Source organism: Heterodontus francisci, chromosome 24 (genome assembly GCF_036365525.1).
Source record: "Heterodontus francisci isolate sHetFra1 chromosome 24, sHetFra1.hap1, whole genome shotgun sequence".
NCBI lineage: Eukaryota > Metazoa > Chordata > Chondrichthyes > Heterodontiformes > Heterodontidae > Heterodontus > Heterodontus francisci.
The window spans coordinates 24,936,166-24,963,793 of NC_090394.1; the positions used below are offsets into that span (position 1 = coordinate 24,936,166).

Here is a 27,628-nt window from a genome sequence, read left to right on the forward strand (position 1 = left end):
AGGGTTGGAGAAGGTTTCAGAGATAGGAGGCTGCGAGGCCACAGAGGGAATTGAACAGGAGGGTGAGAATTTTTAAATCGAGGCATTGGATGGGCAGGGATCCAGTGTAGGTCAGCGCGTCTGCTCCTCCCGGATCCACATTCAGGTAAGTATGGAGGGGCCTTCCTGCTGGTTAGTGATATGTTGTGCAATGTGAGTTCAGCAGATGACGAGTAAAGCTCTGGAGTAATCGAAAATTGGAAGCAGGTCCTGCAATGTCCCTAATTCAATAAATTATTTCCCCATTTAAAGATGGCCGGTGTACACACCATCTGACAGCACAACCGCCTATCCCAATAGGCCATGATCATAATGAATGGCGGAGCAGGCTTGAAAGGCCGAATGGCCTACTCCTGTTCCTATTTTCGATATTTCTATGGGGGGGTGGCATAGTTCCAGCCCTCCAATATTGGGGGATTAGTAGGCTGGTTAGCACTTGGAAAAAAGGCACTGTGCAGATGAATTTATATGACTATAGCTCGTATTTTCTAATCAGTGTTTTGTTAATGCCCATGGGTTACCACAAACATTAAAATAATTGCAATAGGAAAATCTATGCTCACAGAAGGAAGCAGACCTCTTTGAACAAACGTGACAATTGCTCCAGACAGTTGTCTGAGAGTTTTTGTTCAAATACATGGCACATCTTTAAAGGCGCTACCCTGAGTTGGAAGGTCTGCTGTGGTAGGCGCTGTTGTAGTCGAGATCAGAGAGGACAAGTCATTGTCTTGGAGACGAGCACACTGTCTCAGATGACCCTTAGTCCACTCTTGCAATATGGCGTAGAAATGTGCCAAGCCTTTGCTTAGATACAAAAATAGACAGTGAAACTCTCGTCACAAGAACATTCACTTTCCAGCTGCTCTCCATCAAGTTGGTGCAGCTTTACACTATGGAGGCGAAAAACAAACTGAGGCTTTGTGGTTCTTTTTTCCCGAACATATGTGTTCACTTTTAATCTTTTCAAAGACAGTTTTTGGTAATAATGAAAAAAGCCAGAGTTGTAGTCATTTAAATTTCAATCTGTGATTTCCCAACTTCCTTTCTAAAGTATCGGCTGACCCAGTCACATTGGGGTGCCATTTCTCCGTGTGTTCCCTGCCTGTGGGTGGCTTTGGTGTTGTTACTGTTGGCCCGATTTCTGACAAAGACATAAATGCTTTTGTCCTTTCCATTTCTTTCAGTTCCTTTAATGTTTCCTCTTTGCTGGGTGTGGGGGATAAACCAACCTCTGGGAGTAGGACCGCTTCCTTCGTGCTGGCAGTTTTTTTGTTGATGACACTACTTGTACCTTCCTTATCTCTTGGTCTGTAGGTCAGCCCTCTGCCTGTTCGTTTAAGCTGGGTATCTCCACCATTAGTTGTCAATTCTGGCAAGACTGGTCCTATGGGAGGGGCTGGGCCTGGTGGGGAAATAAATAAATATTAGTGTATTTTCACAGGTATCTTGTTGGATTTCAGCCGACAAGTGGGAGAGCCCAGAACAGAGGGGCATCTCCTTAAAATTAGAGCCAAGTCATTCAGGAGAGATGCTGGAAAGCACTTCTTCAAACAAAGTGGTAGGGGAAATCTGGAACTCTCTCCCCAAAAAGCTGCTGATGCTGCGGGTAAATTGAAAATTTCAAAACTGAGATTGCTAGGTTTTTTTCACACAAGGGTATTAAGAGTTGCAGACCCAAAGCTGGTAGATGGAGTTAAGACACAGATCAGCGATGACCTAATAGAATGGCGGAACAGGCAGAAGGGGCTGAATGGCCTTCTCCTGTTGCTATGTCTGAGGGTGAGGGTGACTGAGGCAATGTACCCCAGTGTCTGAGGGTGAGTGTGAACTGTATCCCAGTGTCTGAGGGTGAGGCTGAGTGAGGCACTGTACCCCAGTGTCTGAGGGTGAGGGGATGGTTGGCACTGCAGTCCAGTGTCTGAGGGTGAGGGTGAGTGTGGCACTGTACTCCAGTGTCTGAGGGTGAGGGGATGGTTGGCACTGTAGTCCAGTGTCTGAGGGTGAGGGGATAGTTGGCACTGTACTCCAGTGTCTGAGGGTGAGGGCGACTGAGACACTGTACCCCAGTCAATGAGGGTGAGGGTGAGGTTGGCACTGTACCCGAGTGTCTGAGGTTGAGGGTGACTGAGGCACTGTGCCCCAGTCAAAGAGGGTGAGGTTGAGTTTGGCACTGTACTGCAGTGTCAGAGGGTGAGGGTGAGTGTGGCACTGTACCCCAGTGTCTGAGGGTGAGGGTGACTGTGGCACTGTACCCCAGTGTCTGCGGGTGAGGGTGAAGTTGGCACTGTATCCCAGTGTCTGAGGGTGAGGGTGACTGAGGCACTGTACCCCAGTCACTGATGGTGAGGGTGAGGTTGGCACTGTACCCTAGTGTCTGAGGGTGAGGGTGAGGTTGGCAATGTACCCCAGTGTCTGAGGGTGAGGGTGACTGAGGCACTGTACCCCAGTTTCTGAGGGTGAGGGTGAGGTTGGCACTATACCCCAGTGTCTGAGGGTGAGGGTGAGTGAGGCACTATACCCCAGTGTCTGAGGGCGAGGGTGAGTGAGGCACTGTACCCCAGTGTCTGAGGGTGAGGGTGAGTGAGGCACTGTACCCCAGTGTCTGAGGGTGAGGGTGAGTGAGGCACTATACCCCAGTGTCTGAGGGCGAGGGTGAGTGAGGCACTGTACCCCAGTGTCTGAGGGTGAGGGTGAGTGAGGCACTGTACCCCAGTGTCTGAGGGTGAGGGTAAGGGTGAGTGTGGCACTGTATCCCAGTGTCTGATGGTGAGGGTGAGGGTGATGTGGCACTGTACCCCAGTGTCTGAGGGTGAGGGTGAGAGTGATGTGGCTCTGTACCCCAGTGTCTGAGGGTGAGGTTGGCACTGTACCCCAGTGTCTTAGGGTGAGGGTGAGGTTGGCACTGTATCCCAGTGTCTGAGGGTGAGGGTGAGGGTGATGTGGCTCTGTACCCCAGTGTCTGAGGGTGAGGGTGAGGTTGGCACTGCACCCCAGTTTCTGAGGGTGAAGGTGAGGTGGGCACTGCACCCCAGTGTCTGAGTGTGAGGATGAGGGTGATGTGGCACTGTACCCCAGTGTCTGAGGGTGAGGGTGAGGATGGCACTGTACCCCAGTGTCTGAGGGTGAGGGTGACTGAGGCACTGCACCCCAGTTTCTGAGGGTGAGGGTGAGTGTGGCACTATACCCCAGTGTCTGAGGGTGAGGGCGAGTGAGGCACTGTACCCCAGTGTCTAAGGGTGAGGGTGAGTGAGGCACTGTACCCAAGTGTCTGAGGGTGAGGGTGACTGTGGCACTGTACCCCAGTGTCTGAGGGTGAGGGTGAGTGTGGCACTATACCCCAGTGTCTGAGGGTGAGTGTGAGTGAGGCACTGTACCCCAGTGTCTGAGGATGAGGGTGAGTGAGGCACTGTACCTCAGTGTCTGAGGGTGAGGGTGAGGCACTGTACCCCAGTGTCGGAAGGTGAGGGGAAGGTTGGCACTGTAGTCCAGTGTCTGAGGGTGAGGGGATGGTTGGCACTGTAGTCCAGTGTCTGAGGGTGAGGGTGAGTGTGGCACTGTACTCCAGTGTCTGAGGGTGAGGGGGTGGTTGGCACTGTAGTCCAGTGTCTCAGGGTGAGGGGATGGATGGCAATGTAGTCCAGTGTCTGAGGTTGAGGGGATGGTTGGCACTGTACTCCAGTGTCTGAGGGTGAGGGTGAGTGTGGCACTGTTCCTCAGTGTCTGAGGGTGAGGGTGAGGGTGACTGAGGCACTGTATCCCAGTGTCTGATGTTAAGGGTGACTGTGGCACTGTACCCAAGTGTCTGAAGGTGAGGGTGAGGGTGAGTGTGGCACCGTATCCCAGTGTCTGAGGGTGAGGGTGAGTGTGGCACTGTATCCCAGTGTCTGAAGGTGAGGGTGAGTGTGGCACTGTACCCCAGTGTCTGAGGGTGAGGGCTTGGTTGGCACTGTATCCCAGTGTCTGAGGGTGAGGGTGAGTGTTGCACTGTACCACAGTGTCTGAGTGTGAGGGGATGGTTGGCACTGTATCCCAGTGTCTGAGGGTGAGGGTGAGTGTGGCACTGTATCCCAGTGTCTGAGGGTGAGGGTGAGTGTGGCACTGTACCCCAGTGTCTGAGGGTGAGGGGATGGTTGGCACTGTATCCTAGTGTCTGAGGTTGAGGGTGACTGAGGCACTGTACCCCAGTCAAAGAGGGTGAAGTTGAGGTTGGCACTGTTCCTCAGTGTCTGAGGGTGAGGGTGAGTGAGGCACTGCATCCCAGTGTCTGAGGGTGAGGGTGAGTGAGGCACTGCATCCCAGTGTCTGAGGGTGAGGGTGAGGTTGGCACTGCATCCCAGTGACTGAGGGTGTGTGAGGTTGGCACTCCATCCCAGTGTCTGAGGGTGAGGGTGAGGTTGGCACTGCATCCCAGTGACTGAGGGTGAGGGTGAGGTTGGCACTCCATCCCAGTGTTTGAGAGTGAGGGCGGGTGTGGCACTGTATCCCTATCTCTGAGGGTGAGTGTGGCACTGTACACCAGTGTCTGAGGGTGAGGGTGAGGGTGAGTGTGGCACTGTATCCCAGTGTCTGAGGGTGAGGGTGAGTGTGGCACTGCATCCCAGTGTCTGATGGTGAGGGTGACTGTGGCACTGTACCCCAATCTCTGAGGGTGAGTGAGGCACTGTACCCCAGTGTCTGAGGGCGAGGGTGAGTGAGGCACTGTACCCCAGTGTCTGAGGGTGAGGGTGAGTGAGGCACTATACCCCAGTGTCTGAGGGCGAGGGTGAGTGAGGCACTATACCCCAGTGTCTGAGGGTGAGGGTGAGTGAGGCACTGTACCCCAGTGTCTGAGGGTGAGGGTGAGTGAGGCACTGTATCCCAGTGTCTGATGGTGAGGGTGAGGGTGATGTGGCACTGTACCCCAGTGTCTGAGGGTGAGGGTGAGAGTGATGTGGCTCTGTACCCCAGTGTCTGAGGGTGAGGGTGAGGTTGGCACTGTAGTGTCTGAGGGTGAGGGTGACTGAGGCACTGTACCCCAGTGTCAGGGTTGAGGGTGAGTGTGGCACTGTTTCCCCGAGGGTGAGGGTGAGGTTGGCACTGTATCCCAGTGTCTGAGGGTGAGGTTGGCATTGTCGTGTCTGAGGGTGAGTTTGGCACTGTAGTGTCTGAGGGTGAGGGTGACTGAGGCACTGTACCCCAGTGTCTGAGGTTGAGGGTGAGTGTGGCACTGTATCCCAGTGTCTGAGGTTGAGGGTGAGTTTGGCACTGTATCCTAATGTCTGAGGGTGTGGGTGAGGTTGGCACTGTACTCCAGTGTCTGAGGGTGAGGGTGAGGTTGGCACTGTAGTGTCTGAGGGTGAGGGTGACTGAGGCACTGTACCCCAGTGTCAGGGTTGAGGGTGAGTGTGAGGTTGGCACTGTATCCCAGTGTCTGAGGGTGAGGTTGGCATTGTCGTGTCTGAGGGTGAGTTTGGCACTGTAGTGTCTGAGGGTGAGGGTGACTGTGGCACTGTACCCCAGTGTCTGAGGTTGAGGGTGAGTGTGGCACTGTATCCCAGTGTCTGAGGTTGAGGGTGAGTTTGGCACTGTATCCCAATGTCTGAGGGTGTGGGTGAGGTTGGCACTGTAGTGTCTGAGGGTGAGGGTGAGGTTGGCACTGTAGTGTCTGAGGGTGAGGGTGAGTGAGGCACTGTACCCCTGTGTCTGAGGGTGAGGTTGGCACTGTAGTGTCTGAGGGTGAGGGTGAGTGAGGCACTGTACCCCTGTGTCTGAGGGTGAGGTTGGCACTGTAGTGTCTGAGGGTGAGGGTGACTGAGGCACTGTACCCCTGTGTCTGAGGGTGAGGTTGGCACTGTAGTGTCTGAGGGTGAGGGTGAGTGTGGCACAGTACCCCTGTGTCTGAGGGTGAGGGTGAGCTTGGCACTGTAGTGTCTGAGGGTGAAGGTGAGTGAGGCACTGTACCCCAGTGTCTGTGGGTGATGGTGAGGTTGGCACTGTAGTGTCTGAGGGTGAGGGTGAGTGTGGCACAGTACCCCTGTGTCTGAGGGTGAGGGTGAGGTTGGCACTGTACCCCTGTGTCTGAGGGTGAGGGTGCGGGGGAGGCTGGCACCGTAGCCTAGTACGTGTCACTAAAGTCCTGCTCGGGTATGCAATTGAAACCCGACCTAGGCCCGACCCGACCACATCTAACCCGAACTGGACCCGGGCCCCGAGTCCTTTTGTTTTGTTTCCCGCGCCCGACCTGACTCGACTACTGGAAATTAATGATGCTTACTCTTACTTCCTTTTCCCTCCCTGACCAAAAGGCAGCACTGCCACTGTGTCCGATCTGGCCCGTCCCGACCCGAGCCCGAATGCTGGACTCAGAAGAGTGACCCAACCCGACCCGAACCCGTAACATGTTGTCGGGTCCCGTCGTGCTCTGGTCGGGTAGCCTTACTCTACTGGTCGCTGCATTCAGGAGAGGAGGCATGAAAATTAAACTGAGAATATCTCCAGAAACAAACCCTTTGAAAAATGATTGATTGTGATTGTTTTCTGATGAAGTGGATTGAAGGTAAACTTGCATCTTGGGAGGGTGTCACAATGAAGGGAATAGTAGCAGAATGTACAGTATGATTGGCCCAGCCTGCACACTCCATTTAGAAATACATGACCTGCCTTGCAGACGTCTAAGTACATTTAAATTATTAAAGCTAGGTGGCATGGCAGGAAGTCAGGCATAAAGAGCAAATAAAGATTATTACAATTTCATGGCCATATTCCAACAATCTACCTCAAACTGAATAAACATGTGGATGGATGACTGTTTATGTCTATGGCTCCTTTAGATCTTGATAATTCTTGAGCAACCACGATAAAGGTGAATGAGGTTTCTGCCAAGGCTTCAAAGAATATTAAGGACGGGGTAAATAAAGAAGTGTTGACTAAGTGACACCAGGTTGAGTGATTAGAAAGGATTTGAAAAGTACTTTGGAAAGGAACGAGCTGCTTATAGTACACAGGTTTCTAAGTACCTAGACAACCAGATCAGGAACTGCACAGATAAGTACACTCAGTGTAATGAAAGTTTTACATTCTCATCCGCAACCGTGACCTGGGCTTTCCTCAGAGCAGGCGGCAAATATGACTTCCCTCTACTCTTGCTATTCAAACAAACACATGCCACCCGATTGGGCTGAAAGCCGCACTTGCCCTTTGACCTTGTTTATGATTTAATCCAAATGGCATGAGCTACTCTCCGCTATTTGCCACTGTTTATGTATTGTGGTATAATCAAGAAGTTAAACTCTTGGAGAATAAACCTCCTCTGGAAAATGACTGTTAATGCACTAATGTACGAGATACAGCATTGTACTCCTTCAGTGAAAATCCTCCTGCATCTCAACACTGATGGTGTGTGAACAGGGCAACTCAATCCCAATAGCATATATCATCTATCATTTATCTGGCCTGGATGTTCTCCCACAACTGTTAAGACAAAGGCTGAATGTCCCACCTGGAAACATGAAATGAACACGGTAAATGAATCAACAAGGAAACTGCACCCACTCTATTAGATTGGGAAAGGCTGTGGGCACAGGAACATAGGAACAAGAGTAGGCCATTCAGCCCCTCGAACCTGTTCCAGCATTCAATTAGATCATGGCTGATCTGTAACTTAACTCCATTTACCTGCCTCAGTTCCATATTCTTTGATACCCTTTTCTAACATAAATCCAATGATCTCTAACTCGAAAGCTTCAAGTTTGTAATTGATATATATTGTGAATCTGATCCAATGTGATAGCATCTCACAAATATAATGTCCGTTCCAGTATTCTCTCGGGTTGTAATCTCTGGATTACTCTCAGTGCCACGTGCTAGCGAGTATAGAAATAGGAGAATAGCACAGATGAATGCGTGGCTGAAGAGTTGGTGCATGAGGGAGGGTTTTAGATTCCTGGACCACTGGGACCATTTCTGGGGAAGGTGGGACCTGTACAAGCGGGACGGTCTACATCTGAACCAGAGGGGAACTAATATCCTTGCTGGTGGGTTTGCTGGTGCTGTTGGGAGGAGTTTAAACTAATTTGGCAGGGGGAGGGGATGCAGACTCCTAGCAGGAAAGCAAACAAGTCAGAGGGAATACAGCGGAAGTAAGTTTCAAGTGAGTAAGACCAGGATAGATGGCCTCTACTTTAATGCCAGGAGTATTACAGGTAAAACGGATGAGTTAAGGGCAAGGATTGACACGTGGAATTGTGATTATAGTAGCCATCACGGAGACATGGTTGAGGGAGGGGCAGGATTGGCAGCTCAATATCCCAGGATATAGAATCTTCAGGCGAGACAGAGGAAGGGGTAAAAGAGGAGGGGGAATTGCAATATTAGTTAAGGAGTCAGTTACTGCAGTAAGGAGAGATGATATCTTGGAGGGGGCAACAAATGAAGCTTTATGGGTAGAGTTTAGGAATAAAAAAGGGACAGCCACATTGCTAGGTGTTTATTATAGACCCCCAGATAGTCAGTGGGAAATTGAGGAGCAAATATGTGTGCAATTTGCAGAGGTGTGTAAAAATAATAAGAGTAATTATATTGGGTGATTTCAACTTTCCCAACATTAATTGGGGATAGTCATCGTGTTAAGGGCTTAGATGGAGCGGAGTTCTTAAAATGTATACAGGAGAACTTTTTAACTCAATATGGAGAGGATCCAACAAGGGAGGGTACAGTGCTGGGTCTAATTCTGGGGAATGAAGCCGGACAGGTGGTTGATGTGTTGGTGGAGGAGCATTTTGGTGATAGTGACCACAACATGGTACAATTTAAGCTTGTTATCGAGAAAGAAATAGACAAGTTGCAAAAAAAGATTTTGGATTGGGGGAAGAGCGAATTTTAGTAAAATAAGGTAGGATCTGACCAAGGTAGACTGGAAAGAGTTACTTGTCGGGAAATCTACAGAAGAGCAGTGGGGGGCATTCAAAAAGGAAATAGGGAGGGTACAGGCCCAACATGTTCCCTCTAGGGTAACAGGTAGGAGCAACAAGCCCAGAGAACCATGGATGACCAGAAACATTCTGGGTACGATGAGAAGGAAAAGAGAGGCTTTTAGCAAATACAAGGAGAGCAAATCAACGGAAGCATTAGTGGAGTACAGAAAGTGTAGGATGGAGCTTAAGAAAGCAATTAGGAGAGGAAAGCGGGGATATGAGAAAGCTCTGGCTGGTAAAAGTAGGGAAAATCCCAAGATATTCTATAATTATATCAATGGGAAGAGGATAACCAGGGAAAGAGTAGGACCCATTAGGGACCAAGGGGGAAATCTGTGGGTGGAGCCAGAGACCATTGGGGGTGTTGAACGAATACTTCACATCTGTCTTCACCCAAGAGAATGAGGATGTAGATATGGATCTCAGAGAGAGAGACTGTGGGATTCTTGAGCAAATTGTCATAGGGAGTGACAAGGTATTGGAGGTTTTGGTAGGCTTAAAAGTGGACAGATCTCCAGGTCCGGATGATTTGTATCCCAGGATGCTGTGGGAGGCGAGGGTGGAGATTGCAGGGGCTCTGACCTAAATTTTTAATTCCTCTCTGGCCACGGGGGAGGTGCCAGAGGACTGGAGAACAGCTAATGTGGTCCCACTATTTAAGAAAGGTTGTAGAGATATGGCAGGGAACTACAGACCAGTGAGTCTCACGTCAGTGGTAGGGAAACTATTGGAGAAAATTCTGAAGGAGAGAATCTACCTCCACTTGGAGAGGCAGAATTTGATTAGGAATAGTCAGCATGGCTTTGTCAGAGGGAGGTCATGCCTAACAAATTTGATTGAATTTTTTGAGCATGTGACCAGGTGTGCAGATGAGGGTAGTGCAGTTGATGTAGTTTACATGGATTTCAGCAAAGCCTTTGACAAGGTCCCACATGGGAGACTTATCAAGAAAGCAAATGCACATGGGATACAGGGTAACTTGATAAGGCGGATTCAAAATTGGCTTAGCTGTAGGAGACAGAGAGTGATGACAGACGGCTGTTTTAGTGACTGGAAGCCAGTGTCCAGTGGCGTACCACAGGGATCTGTGCTGGGTCCCCTATTGTTTGTCATTTATATAAACGACATAGATGACTATGTGGGGGGGTAGGATCAGTAAGTTCGCAGATGACACAAAGATTGGTGGTTAAGAGTGGTTAACAGTGAGGTGGAGTGTCTTAGGTTACAGGAAGATATAGACGGTATGGTCAAATGGCAGATGGAATTTAACCCTGAAAAGTGTGAGGTGATACACTTTGGAAGGGGTAATGTGACAGGGAAGTATTCAATGAATGGCCTGACACTGGGAAGTTCCAAGGAATAAAGGGACCTTGGTGTGTTTGTCCATAGATCTCTGAAGGCAGAAGAGCAGGTTAATAAGGTGGTGAAAAAGGCATATGGGACACTTGCCTTTATCAATCGAGGCATAGATTACAAAAGCAGGGAGGTCATGTTGGAGTTGTATAGAACTTTGGGAAGGCCACAGCTGGAGTACTGTGTGCCATTCTGGTCGCCACATTATAGGAAGGATGTGATTGCACTGGAGCGGGTGCAGAGGCGATTCACCAGGATGTTGCCTGGGATAGAACATTTAAGCTATGAAGAGAGGTTGGATAGGCTTGGGTTGTTTTCGCTGGAGCAGAGAAGACTGAGGGGAGACCTGATTGAGGTGTACAAGATTATGAGGGGCATGGACAGGATGGATAGGGAGCAGCTGTTCCCCTTAGTTGAAGGGTCAGTTACGAGGGGACACAAGTTTAAGGTGAGGGGCAGGAGGTTTAAGGGGGATTTGCGGAAGACCTTTTTTACCGAAGAGGGTGGTGACGGTCTGGAATGCACTGCCTGGGAGGGTGGTAGATGCGGGTTACCTCACATCCTTTAAAAAGTACCTGGATGCGCACTAGGCACGTCATAACATTCAAGGCTAAGGGCCAAGTGCTGGCAAATGGAATTAGGTAGACAGGTCAGGTGTTTTAATGCATCGGTACAAACTCGATGGGCTGAAGGGCCTCTTCTGCACTGTATTATACTGTGATCCTGAAACATTGCTCTCTGTAAAAACGAGACCAGTTCAAATTTGCATTGATTGGGAACTCCAATAATAAACAATGATTCCTGCCTGACACCAGGAATGACCATGGATAGACAGTTTGTTACCATTCTTTGCCTGTGTCGGCAATTGTCCGTACACAGACATCAGTGTCCGTGACTGGTAATTTCGGGGATGAGAAATTTCCCATTGGCTTCTTCAGACCAGCTTTTAAAAAAATTGCAAGTGTCAATTTCACAGCTGACAGGTGCTGAAAGTGAGAACAGCGCTTCTGAACTTTGGACAGATTCGGGGTTTTCTGGCAGGCTCCGATTTTTTTTAAAAGCTCGCCGGAAAACCTGAATCCGTCCGAAGTTCAGAAACTGCTGTTCCTGCTCAGAGAGAGAGAGAAGTGGAGGGAGAGAGAGAAGTGGAGGGAGAGAGAGAAGTGGAGGGAGAGAGAGGGGAGGGAGAGAGAGAGAGGGGAGGGGGGGAGGGAGACAGAGGGGGAGAGGGGAGGGAGGGAGAGAGAGAGGGAAAGAGGGGGGAGGGAGATAGAGAGGGGAGGGAGAGAGAGGGGTCAAAACTTCCCAGCCCCGCGGAGGTGGGTGCAGAGGTGAGGGGAGGGCGGGGAAAATCAGATAGTTGGCATTGGGTCGGCTCCTCGATGTTCTTCCACCTCCTGATGAGTTTCCAGTGAGACATTGCCATGGGAATCGGCAACCTGCTCTAAGGAGGCAGGCTGCCAATTAGACCCACTTAGGGGCCATTTTTGGAACCCACTGGCACTTTTTTTTATTCTTTCATGGGACATCTGTATCGCTGGCAAAGTCAGCATTTGTTGCCCATCCCTAATTGCCCTTGACAACTGAGTGCTTGCTAGGCCATTTCAGGGGGCAGTTAAGAGTCAACCACATTGCTGTGGGTTTGGAGTCACATGTAGGCCAGACCAGGTAAGGACGGCAGATTTCCTTCCCTAAAGGACATTTTCCCAGCACCAAACAGGCCCCTGGCTGAGTCTGGACCCTGGCTGCTACTTGGAGGCCCCCTCCCAGCGACAAATTTTCCTCTCCACACTGATGGCCCTAACAGCTGTGGGCCTCCTTTATTTTTAAATTCTCTGCAGGCATCCAAGAGTGCCTCCATTTTGATGTGCCCTCGAGCTCCCCTGTCTGCCTCACTAGTTCCCACCTCTCCCTTTATAGCTGCTGGCCGTCCATTGCTGCAGGCCCGCTGATTGAGTCACCCACTTCACTGTTCTGCCCGCCGTCCTTAATTAGATGCTGAACGCGGAGGCCACCTCCTATAAGATTGCACTGGGGGGCGGGCGTCAGATACCAGCAGTGTCGGGTTCTGGAAATGGTCTCGAGATCAGGTTCCCCGATGTCTGCTGGAAAATTCAACCCATTATGCCATTCAGTGTCAGAATAATCAGCTAATGGGCAAAAGACTAATGATGGGAGATCGGACTGACTATATAGTGTTAAGACTCTATTTAAGCCGGCAACAGGAGTTTAGAGAGCCAATTTTCCTGACCGTTGCTCATGAGGAATGTTCACTTCAGGAAAAAGAGGCAGTGATTTGTCTCACCGGGTCACTGTACTTTTTTGGTTCGTTTAAATTTCTTGACTTTTCCTTTGGGGAGCAGAGCTCCCACCTGCGCCATTGGAGCAATCCAAAAAGAGTTGGGGGGAGATGTTCCCTGCTCTCCCGTCTCATTTTCTGGATTGTCTGCTCACTGGGTGCCCCTTCCCAGGGTTTTCCAAAGCACCTTGAACCTGCTTTGACTGGACAGCCTGTGAAGGTCCCAAGGGCTAGGCCCAAGACTTCAGTCCAATTGAGTCTTCCTGGTTGTGCCTCAGTGTCCGGCCCATACTACCAACAGTCAGCCCTATGAGGGGATGGCTTGTGTCAGGGCTGCCCCCAAGCCCTGAAGAGCACCTGGAATAGGAAATCCTGATGCTCCTGGGTCTGGACAGGGGCTGTCCCAGTGCCTGGGTACTATATCCCAGTGGTTATAGTACCGGACTAGTAACCAAGTGGATAGGAGTTCATAATCCACCAGAGCTAGATGTGAAATTTCAATTTTTTTTGGATCTGGTAATTAGCAGCAGGAAATTACCATGAAGGTTACCAGATTATGGTGAAACTCCAACTGGTTCTCCAATGTCCTTTAAGACAAGAATGTCGTCACTTCCAGGGATGAGGAATGAATACTGCCTTGCTAGTAATGCCCACATCCAAATTTTAAGTGGTCCTATTGTTCCAGTCAGTTTGGTTTATTGTCCACTGGGGCACTGATATTCCAATGAATCCACCAAAGTTTATTTCAACCATTTCTCTGCTGGTGCCCACCTTTCTACAAAACAGTGGGAAGAGATTCTTCATTTGGGGTTGGGCTCCCGATGCCGGGACCAAATCTAGTCTGACCCCACACCATGTCAGGAATAGTCACCCGATACGATATCCCAAGGAATGGCCAATTAATAGCCAGAGAATGCGCTTGCCGTCCAATTAAGGGTGGCGGGTGGGCGCCAGACGCTGGAGGGCCTATAGGGAACCCCTCCACAGGGTGTCCTTTGGCTGCAGCTGTGCCATCTTTTGACATTGGCATCTGGGGTGGGGGTTGGGGGCAGCGGGGAGGGTTTTAAATGTTTCTCGATATCTGGCCCCGCAGTCTGCCACTGGAAGGCTGCCTCCTTCCACTGGCCGTGTTGCGGCTACCAACTGGAAACTTCCAGGAGACGGGCCTATTAATTGTTTTTACTGGCTACCTGGTGCTTGTGGGATGGTCGCCATTTTGCACCCGACCCCGGCCTGTTCGAAAATGGCCCAGAGGCGGGAAGACGCCAGCAAACCCGCACGCCACTGTCCCACGGTGATTTTTCTGCCTGCTCGCCTCTTGTCCTGCCTCCACAGCCATTGGCAAATCCAGCCCCTGGACTTATTCAGACTAGCTGTTTAAACTCATGTTTCATGATTGATTTACAGCAACATCTCCATTACAGAATCTTCATTAAAAATTGAACAATTATCTTACCTTTTCTCCTATATGTTGGCTTTGCATTTCCCGATTCATCAAGCACTATGGATTTCCGGACTGGCTGTAAATGGAAGTCTCCTGCGTTTAAATCAGAGATACTCGATGCACGGATAAGCAGGAGGATGATTCCCACTCCCAGAAGGATCTGCAAGACCAGGTTTTAATTGAGACCCTTCCCATTGCATTGATATTGAACACAATACACAATTTAAAATGGAGCTCGGAATTCAGGGTTTCACTGGAGGATGAGACTTTTCTCAATCCTACTACATCTGAACATGTAGTGTGGAATTTTATGCTGGTGGCGTGGGTCTCGACGTCGGGGGAAACCAACGCCCAGATCCCCATGTCGCCTCAGCGGACCCCCCCCCCCCCACCCCACTTCCCGATGCTTCCTACTTAGTGCCTGAATGAGGGATCCCCCCCACCCCACTCCCTGCAGCCGGGAAGCAGACCGCAGTTTCTCATGCTGTGCTTCCTGTACGATGACCGGTCTGCCCACCGCGTGGCTAATTGCGGCTGCGGCAGGAACAGGCCCTTGATTAGGGATTAATTACCCAGGTAAGGCCTCAATTGATGGCATGGTGGGTAGGTCGTTCACAGGCTTTCCTGCCCCGGACTAAATTTCAGCAGAAGCGGGATACTGGCAGGGACCCCCACCACCCCCTGGCCCCATCCCACAACCTCCAAACCTGCCGCGGGGGAGAGGGTAAAATCCATCCATTGTTTCTTTCTACGGTGTCAAGTATTTAAAGATGCTGTGAGTTAAATAGATTATGTCATTGGTGAGACAAATGAAGAACTGTCTGCTGGATTTTAGGATTTTAAATGAGATGAGCCTACTTGGCTAGTTTCACCTTCAGCCCACCAGTCAACACCTTACCATTCTGTGCTCACTTGTGCTGTAGAACATCTTGGACCTTCTGTTACACAGAAACTGCCGAGTATGTACAGCACAGAAACAGGCCATATGGCCAAACTGGTCCGTGCTTGTGTTTTTCCTCCACACAAGCCTCCTCCACCCTATATTTCATCTCACCTTATCAACGTATAAATAGCAGTAGTAGTCTGCAATGAGTTCAAACTACAAAATTGTATATAATTAACTCCTTGAAGAGATGATATCATGGAACCATTTCCCTGCTGCACTGAGGGATGTTCCTGAGGTTGGGGCAGAGCAAAGAATGATTTCTTCTGTATTGCTCACATGCCGTAGCTGACCTGGAAGTGCTCGCTACTGTAAGCCTTTTCTGAGCATGTACTTCCATCGCCATTGAGCATGAACTTTCACCCACCTATTTATTACTAAGAAAGAGGCAGCACAGGAGTAGTCCTGCTTTCCCAGTAAAAATAGAGGTTAGAAATTCAGCTACAACAACTTAGTCCCCACTATCTTCCCCGCATACCTGGGAGCACAGGTTCAGTGAATCGTCCATATAGTTCCAGGCCCAGTTATTTTCACAAAACCCAAATCTAATCAGTAATTGTGAAAAAAAAATTGGAGCAAGTGTATCATATTTACTGTGATTATCACTGATCAATAGTTACTAGAGGTGGGACATAAATGATTGATGGAAAACCTCTTATTACTCCTTGAACAATGAACTCCATCCTCCCCGACGTAACTGCCAGCCACATCATTCTCCTCCAATGGTGCTCCTCCATTGTTCAGCTCAGTCGGTCACCCTCACTTGATTCCATTCTCATCGTCCGTTCAGTGCCACAGCATCTCCAGCAGTAGCTTCTGTTGCCATCCCTGTACCTTAACCTTGGGAGTGCTCCGAGAAGCTGTATTTGGCCTATTCCTCTTTCTCATTTGCCTATCATCTGTTGGCAATATCATCTTCACCCATGGGAACATTCAGCTCTACCTCTTTACCATCTTTCATGACCCCTCCACCGTCTCCATACTGTGAGACTGCTTTTCTAATATCTAATCTTGAATAAACTGTGATTTCCTCCAATTAAACATTGGGAAGAGCAAGGCTACTGTCATTGGCCCCCACCACAAACTCCATATCCTCATCACAGACTTCATCCCCCACTTTGGCCTCTGTCTCAGGCTGACCAACATTGTCTGCAACCTCAGCATTGTGTTTGTCCTGTACTGAGCTTCTGACCCCTTTTCCTTTCTAGCACAAAGACTGCTTACTTCCACCTCTGTAACATTGCCCACCTCCACCCCTACCCTTCTGCCATTGAATCCCTCTCCCATCTCTTTGTCACCTCCAGACCTGATAATCTCAATGCTTTCCCAGCCAGTCTCCCATTCCACCGACCTTCTGAACAGCGACTCATCCTAAATTCTGTTGCATGTATCCCTGTCCTCGCTGGCTCCCAATCTGCCAATGCCTCAGATTTAAAATTCTCATCCTTGAGCTGAATTTTTTGGCACCCCGAGGTCAGGAACGGGGGCTGGGGGCATGAAAATACTGGCGCTGGCCGACGTTTCAGTTTCACGATTCCATTCCCAGCACCAGCAATAATCACCAGCGCCGGGGGGAGGACGGGATTCCAATCCCATTCACCTCCAGATTGAGGCCAATTAAATTACTTAAACAGCTCATTACGAGCTTGTTAGAGGGGGTGGTTTGAATTTTGAAGAGGGTGTACAGGTTGTAGGAGCTGTCAATTGCTGACCAGCTGAAGGGAGGTGGGTACAGAATGGGGAGCCAGTCATGGCCATCCCAGGGAATTATCCTGGGCCCATAAGAGGATCAGTGGGGCAAAGGGGGATGCGGCCTTTGGAAAGGAGGTGCCCTTGGCACTGTGCAGGTGGTGGGGAGAGTGGGCACTCAATATTTGGGTATTGAATAGGGTTGTCACACCCCTGGCATTGCAGGATCAGAAGAGTGGGGAGGCAGGGCTGCCATTCACAACAGGACAGCCAAAAGGAAGGCTGCAGCTGGCAATGGGAGCAACATTGTCAGATTTTGGGCCCAGTGGCGATGAGGGGCAACACTGTTGGCAGAAGGGGCAGAACCCCAAGCAGCAGAAGGGCATAGGAGAGGAAAGAGGGGTAGGAAGGACAGGGAGGCCACCCCCTCACCAAAGGATCTACTGCCAAAGAATCTCCAGGCAGATGGTCATCAGCATCTCTGCCCTTGTCGCTGAAGACCTCTCTCCTCACATCAATGGTTGCCAAGCCCTGCCAGTCGCTGTCAAAGTAACTGTGGCCTTGAACTTCTCCTCTTCTAGCTCCTTCCAAGGACCAGTTCCAGACTTCAGTGGCATCTTGCAAACGATAACACAACATTGCATTTTGCAGGTCACTGATGCCCACTTTGCCAGAGCTTTGACAGTACATTCATTTCATGACAGAAGTAGCCTCGCAGGCACAGAGGGCATTGGTTTCGCCTTCATCGTTGGACTTTCCCCCAGGTGTAGGGCATCATTGATTGCAGCTATGTGGTCATCAATGCATCCAGTGACCCCCAATCAGATTCAAAACGGGAAGGGCTTCCACTCCCTCAACGTTCAACTGGTCTGTGACCACAGCAAGAGCTTCCTCAATGTGTGTGCTCGCTTTCCTGGTAGCTGCCATGACTCCTTCATCCTCTGCCAATCTAGGCTGGTCAGATCTTCACTCCACCCCCCAAAGTGTGTGGATGGATCCTAGGGGACAAGGGATATCCCTTGAAGACATGGATACTCACCCCTTTATGGGAGCCCCAGACAGAGGTGCAGAGGCGATACAACCAATGCAACCTACTCCCTAGGACAACCATTGAACAGATCATTGGGCTTCTCAAGATGACATTCCAATGCCTGGACTGGTCAGGTGGTGCCCTCTAATACCCTCCTGCAAGGACCTCAGTCATTGTGGTGGTCTGCTGCATTCTATATAACATGGCCCTCCAGAGAGGTGTGAACCTTAAGGACTGTCATGCAGACCCCCACCTGCCAAGAATGAGGCATATTAATTTTGTCATATGAACATTGATTTTAAACTGTTGCTGGAGTGAAGAAATGACTTGTTGACGATCACCAGACACTGGGCTGGAAGGACATTTGCATACTAAGAGATGCTGCTTCTGGAGACAAATGGCTATTCCCTGCTCCAATTAACCCAAATGGATTTTGATCACCAGACATTAACGGTGTAAGGAAGCGCATTACAGGCCCTGCTAAGATGACACAATCCACAGAGCCAGGACTGGTTAAACCAGCTGGTCACATGACTAACTGGCTGGTCCAGGTTTTTTGAACTAGCCACAGGACAATTTGAATTCAGAAGGCTGTGTGCAACTGAAGCTGAAACAAGCAAGTCTCTCGCCTGGCTGTCTTTCTCTCTCTCGCTTTCTCCCAAGCCACCGGACCCACGGAAGACACGTAAACCTCAAGACAGAAAAGATTCCTACATCGGACCAAGTTGAAGCGTGAACTGGGCCCCAATGAATTGCAAGACTTACTGGCAACCAAAGACTCCACATTGAACTTAAAGGACTGTAACTACCAGGTATTGCCTCAACCTTTTCCCCTTTTACCTTCTACTTTTTCTGTCTCTATCTGTGTGTGTGTTTATCGTGTATGCATGCTAGCGTGGTCGCTTCGCATATTCGTAGTCGTTAACCGGATTAGAGTTTAAGATGAATAATCTTCAGCCTTTTTTGTTTAAATCTAAGGAAACCTGCTTGACTTCTTTGCCTTACAATTGGAGCAGTGAACAAGGATTCACTAAGGAGGAGCTAAAAACACGATGTTTCTAAAATTAAACCCGGTTACGATTAAACCAGGCAACGGCTGAGAGGGAACACCTAGACACCTTCTCACCCAGTTGTAACAAGGACGGTGAGGCCCTTGAAAGACACAGCTCATGGGGGGGAGAAGCAGGAGCAGGAGGTGAGAAAGGAGGAGGAAATGGAGGCAGAGGGAGATGACCCTTAACAGAGAGATGGCCGGGTGTGGCTCAGGGCGTGAATGGTTTGTGAGGATGCCATGAATGTCAGGGATCTCCTGAACCAGGAACGCTTCAACTCAGCCCGTCTGAAGGGCATGGCATGGAGGTGAGTGTGAGATATCTGTGCTAACACACGCCTGGAAAATGATTTACCACCAATGAAGGAAGCACATCCGCCCAAAGGCTTTACCTTGACTGTGGAAGGTCCTGTTAGTTCTTTCACCACCATTTGGCATCAATAAAAGGAGTGCCAGATGTCTGGCTTAAAGCATCATCATTTATAAGGTGAAAATAGAGGAAAACAGTAGACAGGGACAGTAAGGGCACACCCCAGTGACCCAATAGTGCTCTGTGCAACATAGTGGCCGCCTTCTGCCACCCAAAGGGAAGAGGACCCCTTCTCTCCCTCACGGTTCCAACATTAGATCAAGGTTCTGCCTCAATGAACCGAGGGGCAGCCCTGCCCCAGGTGCCAGGTCTTTGGCTGCCCTGTGACATCTCACTTCCCTCTGTTGCAGCAGAAGGTTTTGGTACAATCCTTAGATCTATGCCTCAGGACAACCAGCAGCCTCAGTGATGGCTGCCATAGGGAGTCTAAATCAGTCCCACGCTTCATCTGACCCTCCTCCATTCCCACCCACAATGGCTCCAACTGAACAGGAAACCTGTCTCCATATCAACTAAGGACTCACTGAATGTTAATCAATTTCCCACCAGAAGTGGATTTCTGACCTGTAAATAGACCCCGTTTCTGTTTTCTCCCTCCATGGCTAAAATTCAGCCCCTTGTGTTTGAATCCCTTCATGGCGTCAGTCTACTCCTACCTCTGTAACTTCCACAAGACCTATATCCCTCCCTCCGAACTCTCCATTACTCTGACTTTGCCTTCTTGTGGAAAGCTCCGCTTTTTTCACACCATTTCACTACCTTCACTCTCGATCCCATTTTCTGCAATTCCCTCCCTAAACCCCTCTAATACTCTAGTTACTGGGGTCCCAAGAGCAAGCTGGAACAACCTGCGCAAGGCAGAATTGATACTTTTTAACATCCTCCATACTCCTAAGAAGTCTTGTGGTAATCAAGGCCTTTTTGCTACTGACCTTCATCAGCAGTCAGTCAGATCTCGGGTGCCCAATTACACCCTGTTTCTCAGCTGGACCTGCCCCAGGAGATCCCCCATGGTGTGCAAATAGTTGGAGGAGATACAATGCATGCACCCGATTCTACTTTGGTACAACACACCTCAGAACACTCACAGGGAGCTGGATATTCAACCCAGAGGCAGGGAGGAGAGTTTGGAGGGGTTGGTGGGGGAAGCTGTTTTGAGGTCAAGAAGCCCAGAAGGTGGCCTGAGGTCCTGCTGAATTTAATGGCGGGACCTGATTACCATTTTTTGTCTCTGTTTCCCGGCCATAGCCAGCCAGTTTGAGAGGCTGCTGACTGTGGGGCGGTAGGCCATCAGCACCAGGCCAGAGCTGGGGAGCAAAGAGGAGGCAGGGAAGATCAGGGGAGGCTGGAGTAGGGATGAAGATCAGAGTCAGGGGCGTTCGGGCCTCCTAGATCCAGCATCCTTGTCTCCCTTTAGCCACTGGGTTTCCAGAGGCCTGGAAATCTCAGCTGACCAGGACTAAATTTAAAATGGTGGTTAAATATGAGACATGCAGCCTCATTATAATATTTAAAATGCCAACCCACCTTCTGCAAGCTGGTTGGCTGCTGCCTTCCCCCTGTCCTTCTATTAAAACTGGAAATAGGTGGTTTGGAGGTAGAGGCCTGCTACTTGACCCGAACCTGACGCGACCCGACGATATGTGTCGGGTGCGGGTCGGGTCAGGTCGGGTCGTTCTTCCGGCTCCGGCTTTCGGGCTCGGGTCGGGTCGGCCCGGGTCTGGGTCAGACACACAGCAAGTATTACATTTTGCTCTGCTGGGAAGTTGAGTTTAGTATGTGTCAAATGTTGAAAAGCCTACCTGAGCTGGGAGTCCGGGACGTCAAGGAGGGAAGCTCTGAGTCTGCACAGTGAGCAAGTGATCGTCTCTATGACATCATCGTGCTCATGCTGCAGCTTCCTGCAGATTTGGAATCGGACGGTAGGTAAAGTGAACATTCCGGTGGTTGGCTCGGGCTCGGGTTGGGTCAGGCGCGGGAAAAAATGGAGGGACTCGGGCCGGGTCGGGCTCAGGTCTGATGTGGTTCTGTCGGGTTCGGGTTGGTTTTTTTTTTCCTGACCTGAGCAGGCCTTTAATTGGAGGTAGGTTGGTGTTGGAATTCAGATTTTTAATATTTTAACACTGCATCCGACCCAACTTTGCATCTCTTTGGGGTTAAAATCCCCCCCAGTGCCTGGAAAAGAAAATCTACCTGTTCAACCTCAAGCACCAGCTCTATAGAAATAAAGTCCATGGTTTGAGGTGTGAAGCTGGCAGCAGTGACTCTGCACTGCTGAATGTGTAATAATAAATGACTTACTTAAACTGCTAAAGTTTAGAACATAACTGATGGTAATAAGGTTCTACTCACTCTTCCTGTGAAAGTATCTTTCCGTAGTTTTGCGTGAATTGCAGACGGACAAATAAAGCAGATGACACTCCCCATGGTGGTTCCCATTATTCCTAGCACAGTCTCCACTGAAAGACCAAACACATATACATACCATAATCAGGGGATGATGAGAAACTGACTGCAGTGAGAAGGGTAAAGGTTGCACGTCCTAGATCTTCCTTTTATTTGTAGTACAGATCAAGTTTTAAATATGTGCACTTACAGGTATTGTCAGAATACAGCCCATTACAAGAAGGTAAAGAGATATTCATTATTACGTGTTTGGACTTTACTGGGATCACAGAGCACAGAAGGCGGACATTCGGCCCATCGTGCCTGTGCTAGAACTTTGAAAGAGCTATCTAATCAGTCCCACTCCCCTGTTCTTTTCACATAGCCCTACAAATTACCCCCTTCACGTATGCAGCCAATTCCCTTTTGAAAGTTACTATTGAAACTGTTTGCATCACCCTTTCAGACAATGCATTCTAAATCATAACAACTTGTTGCATTTAAAAAATTCTCTTCATCTCCAAAGGGTCCTTTTGCCATATTTCCCTTATGCTCAGGATCATGAACCCCTTCCACTAATGAGCCTTCACTCCTTATCGACCCAAATATAACATTACACTTGCAATATCTGGTATTGTAGTGTTGCCATAGAGTTGCACAGAAGCCCTTGTCTCTGTACTTAGTTTACTAAATATGACTCAAGCTATCTCGTGATCTCCCTCGCTTTGGAAAGCAATACAGCACACATCAGGAGATCATGACTTAAGCTATAAACTAGAGAACAGGTTTTATTTAAAAAGAACAGTTAAGCAGTAATCATAGATAATATTGGAGATTATCATAATTTACAGAACCAACTGCACATTCTCGATACAACAAACATCGTGACCCTTTTTTATTCTCTCAGTAATACTTGACTTGGATCAATACCCATGACATAATTTATATATTGGATTTTATCTGACCCAGTGTCTCTTGCCCATCAGAGCATAGGAACAGAAGTAAGCCATTCAACATCACCCCCCACCCTCCACCCTGAGCCTGTCCCCCCATTAAATTAATTCATAGCTGATTAGTATCCTAACTCCATTGACTTGCCTTTTCTCCATATCCCTTGATCTCCTTACCCAACAAAGTCAATCGATCTCAGGGACACAAATTTCAATTCCCTCAGTATCCACAGCCTTTTGGGAGAGAGAGTTCCAGGTTTTCACCATGTTTTGTGGAAAAAGTGTTTCTTGATTACAATGGGTGATCTTTAAGGGAAAGATGCTTCAGGTACAGGCAAGGTACATTCCAACAAGGTAAGGGAATCAAAGCCAGGGCTCCTTGGATGACAAGGGCGATAGAGATTATGATGAAACAAAAAAAGAGGGTGTATGATGCATGTCAGGTGAATTCTTCAAGTGAGAACCAGAGAACATGAGAATAGAAAGACAATCAACATTTCAGGTCAGTGACCCTTCTTCAGAACTGACAATTATTAGAAATGTAAAAGATTTTAAGCAAGTAAAGCAGGGAGTGGAGCAAGAGATAATAAAGGAGGTGTTGATAGGACAAGGTCACAGAGAATAACTGACCAGAAGATCATGGAGCAAAGGCAAATGGTATGTTAGTGGTGTGCTGGAAGACAAAGCATTAGTACAGAGAGGGTGTGAATAGACTGTAAAGCACAAAGCACTCCAAGCACAAACATTAAAATTTAAAACAACAGAAACAATGGGTCGGCAAAGTAAGACAAAGTGAGACTTGGTAAATGGTTGCTTTTCAGACTGGAGGATGGTAGACAGTGGTGTTCCCGAAGGGTCAGTGCTAGGACCACTGCTTTCTTTGCTATATCTAAATGACTTGGATCTTGGAATACAGAGTAGAATTTCAAAATTGGCTGATGACACCACACTTGGAGGTTTGGCAAACAGTGAGAATGATATGAACGGCCTGCAACAGGGCATAATGGGCAGACAGGTGATAGATGGAATTTAATACAAACAAGTGTGAGGTGATGCTTTTTGGCAGAAGGAATAGGGAGAGGTAATATATGCTTAATGGCACAATTCTAAAGAGCGTGCAGGAACAAAAGATCTAGGGGATGCATGTGCCTAGATCTTTGAAGGTGGCAGGACATAATGAGAGAGTGTTAGCAAAGCATTTGGGATTTTGGGCTTCATAAATAGAGGCATTGAGTACAAAAGCAGGGAAGTTATGCTGAACATTATAAAGCTCTAGTTATATTATAGGCCTCAACTGGAGTATTGCCTCCAGTTCTGGTCACCACACTTTAGGAAGGATGTGAGGATCCTTGAGAGGATGCAGAGGAGATTTACCAGAATGGTTCCAGGGATGGGAGATTTTATTTATTTAGAGCTACAGCACTGAAACAGGCCCTTCAGCCCACCAAGTCTGTGCTGACCAACAACCACCCATTTATACTAATCCTACATTAATCCCATATTCCCTACCACCTATCCACACATTTACAATGGCCAATTTACCTATCAACTGCAAGTCTTTGGGAGGAAACCAGAGCACCCGGCAGAAACCTGGGAGAACTTGCAAACTCTGCAGAGGCAGTACCCAGAACTGAACCCGGGTTGCTGGAGCCGTGAGGCTGCGGTGCTAACCACTGCACCACTGTGCCGTTACAAGGTTAGGTTGGAAAAGCTGGTGTTGTTCTCCTTGGAGCAAAGGAGATTGAGGGGAGATTTGATAGAGGTGTACAAGATTCTGACAGGCTTAGATAAGTTAGACAAGGAAAAACTGTTCCCATTAACTAATGGTGCAAGGACTAGGGGACACAGATTGAAGGTTTTGGACAAGAAATGCCAGGGGACTAGGAGGAGTAACACTTTTATGCAGCAGGTGATAATGACCTGGAACTCGCTGTCCACTAGGGTGGTGGAGGCGGAGGCAATGATTTCAAAAGGAAATTGGGTGGCCACTTGAAAAAAATAAACTTGCAGGGCTACGGACATAGAGCAATGGGGAGAAAATCATTCGCATTGCGTCATGCAAGTATAAGTTGGTCAATTCCCTGGTCATTAAAGAATGCTGCGTGAGCTGCACAGTGAGGAGCTCATGCACTGCCTGCCCCGGGAATCAACATAAGTCTGAGTAAGCAGCACTGCACAAACGAATTTCTCTCTCCAGGGCTGCGGATGGGATCTGACCAAGGCTGTATACAACTGATGTATAGCTGCCTCCATTTTAGAATTCCAATCTTCTTGAGATAAAGGTCAACATTCCATAAGATATTTTATTTTGTTGTTGTACTGTGCACTAGTTTTTAGTAACTTGTGTGCATGGAAATCTAAATTCTTTTGCTCATCCACAGCTCCTAGACTCTCACCATGCAGAAAATATTCTGATTTGTCTTTTTTAGGTCCAATGTGGATGAGCTCACACTTTCCCATATTGAACTCCATCTGCCACAGTTTTGTCCAGTTTAGTCTGTCTCTGTCCCTTTTGTAACTTTCTGCTTTCATCCACACAAATTATTGTGCCTCTTAACTTAGTGTCTCTTGCAAACGTGGCATATGGAACTCTCGGTTCTTTCATCCAAGTCATTCATATGTACGATGAAAAGCTGAGAACAAACCCCTTATCCTTACTCTCTATCTCCTACCTCCCAATCAATAATAGATTCAAGTTATCATTCTGTTTGCTCTCTAATATTCTTTTGTGAGGAACCTTATCAATACTTCACATTCCCTTCAAAGTTCAACAGGGAACAAAGGAAATCAGTCTTTCCCTAATTGCATACAGCTATCAAACATCAACCAGATGTTAAACACCAGATACTTGCTGGCTTACCTCTTCTTCCCTTTGAGATTCAAAGCTGGAATATAGAAAAGCTAAAATTGCCTTCCACCTCAAAGTCACTGCTGTCTCCTGGTTCTGCTCTTACCTGACTCAACACAGGCAGTACATTACTGCAATAGCTTTTGTCACTCTGCCTGCATAACCACCTCAGCATCTCGGCATTCTGCTCAAGCCCAAGTTCAGCTTCCCATATTCATTCCATTACCAAAAGCCCTTTCTTCCACCTCCAATACGTCTGCCTTCGCCTTGATCAACTCCAGCCTTGACCTGGCCAGTGCCCATCTGGACCTTCCTTCCCCTCAACAACCTTACAAATTTCAACATATCCAGCATGCCTTAGCCTAAGTCCATGCTGCACTAAGCCCCACTTTCCTATAGCACCCTGTTCCCTCAAGATACACTAGCACTTTAGATCCAGTATCAATTTTTCAAAATTCCTGTCTCTGCCTTTAGATCTCCATGGTCTTACCCTCCCTGCCTCACTGTTGTTGGGACAAGGATTCCGGAAAATAACGTAGAAGCAAAGAGCTTGCCTTAGTAAGGAAAAACAAATAATTTAACTCTTGTATGGTTGGTTCCAGCTCACACACTACAGTAATACTTACCATCTGGTACCAAGACACCCACGGTCATGGTGCAGTACACTATCAACACTGTTGCTGTTACATGCTGATGAAGGGGCATATCTCCACTTACTGAGAAGGTGCCATCTTCTTTCTGTAAAATATGTAAAGAATATATCAGTGCTTACTGAACAGCTTTTTACTTTTGTTGCCAAAGTGTTTACAATTTTTCAAACACATTCAGAAAATGAAGAAAACACAATACGTACAACCTGAGACATGGAATAATTTTTCCTCAGCATACACAATAGGAAATTCTTCCCATTTTATATGTTAGATGCAATCTGAAGGTAAGCAGATTTTACCATAACAATTTAACAGCTTAAACTCGAGGGTTACTCTAATCAGTCATCTCTTCCCAACAGGACAATATGGTACCTTTTTAAATACATGGTTTTATTTAACAGAGACCTTATATGTTCCAATGATGTCAACCATTTTATATTTTCAGTATTTATTTGGTCTACTCAGTTGCCATTTCAACTGGATATTTCTCATTAATTCCAATCCATCAATCTAAATTTGATTCTCTGTATCTATGACCTTGCTCATGACTGTTTCTACTGTTTATCCTTTCATTGTTGATCATGCATCAAATATTTCACTTCATTTTTGAGCTCCAATATATATTGGGTAGAAGTTGTGTATTGAGTTCATGCACCTGACGTTCTCAATTGTCATCTTCACTACCTGGAGTACTTTGCTTTAAGTAAAGGTTGAAATCCACATTCCTATATTTTCATCCCTGGCTCGATCCATCTCACGCCAAAGTTGATTTGGAGTCAGCCCACATCGGCTAATCCTCATAGTTCAGACAAATAACACAGGCCGTGAAGCACCAATCAATAAAATGTCAGTTGGCCTAGCTGGAAGTGAGACATTTAAGTCAGTACTCATTCTCATTCAAGTCAGGTTTACCACACATGTTAGCCTAGGTTTAACAGAAAGAGAAAGCAGGTAATGCTGGAAATATGTAACAAACCACACCTATCTGTAATGATAAAAGCATGTAACTTTTTAGGTATAACCCTTTATCAGAATTCTTGAGCCGAATTTGGTTCTCTTGTTGGAGGCGGAATCATTGGCGTGAGAATCTCGCGGAGCTATCCGCCATGAAACGCGGCGCTGTATCACTATTTGCTGATTTTGTCAGAGGTGGGGAAGTATCATAGCTGCACTGATGCCCCGAAACGACGGCATCCTCATTTAAATGTTTTAAATACTGCTTTAAATAAATTTGAATCTCATTCACAGCAATACAACAAAGGATTCTCATTTTTGTGGTTGACATGCAGCACTCACGTGCCTTCAGTTTCTCGCCTTTCAAAAGCTGGCACTAACGAGGTGAGGGTCCTCGGTGCTGCCAAAGGGAAGGTAACCTCACCGGGGTTTTATTAGGGGAAGTGGGGTTTACAGTGGCCATTGCTGCTATGTTGAGTCTGCAAGAGGCTTGTGTGTGAATGGGGGGAACTCTGCAAGGGGCTTGTGTGTGAATGGGGGTAACTCTGCAAGGGACTTGTGTGTGAATGGGGGTAACTCTGCAAGGGGAGTGTGTGTGAATGGGGGGAACTCTGCAAGGGGCCTGTGTGTGAATGGGGGTAACTCTGCAAGGGGAGTGTGTGTGAATGGGGG

General features: G+C 48.1%; 1 protein-coding gene across 3 annotated transcripts in view; it reads right to left on the reverse strand.

The window, feature by feature from the left end:
- Positions 1 to 994: 994 nt before the first annotated feature.
- The window catches only part of LOC137383658 (putative sodium-coupled neutral amino acid transporter 10), a 67,218-nt gene continuing 40,584 nt past the window's right edge, over positions 995 to 27,628 (reverse strand). For 2 of the 3 annotated variants that reach the window (XM_068056812.1, XM_068056813.1), the window contains 4 exons: positions 25,979 to 26,090; positions 21,522 to 21,628; positions 14,099 to 14,246; positions 995 to 1,441 (listed from right to left, as the gene is read on the reverse strand). In XM_068056812.1, the coding sequence (XP_067912913.1) occupies positions 1,047 to 1,441; positions 14,099 to 14,246; positions 21,522 to 21,628; positions 25,979 to 26,090 (762 nt within the window). In that variant the 3' untranslated portion in view covers positions 995 to 1,046. Of the gene's footprint in view, positions 1,442 to 14,098; positions 14,247 to 21,521; positions 21,629 to 25,978; positions 26,091 to 27,628 lie in introns of those variants that run through there. The other variant, XM_068056815.1, reaches the window with a different exon arrangement.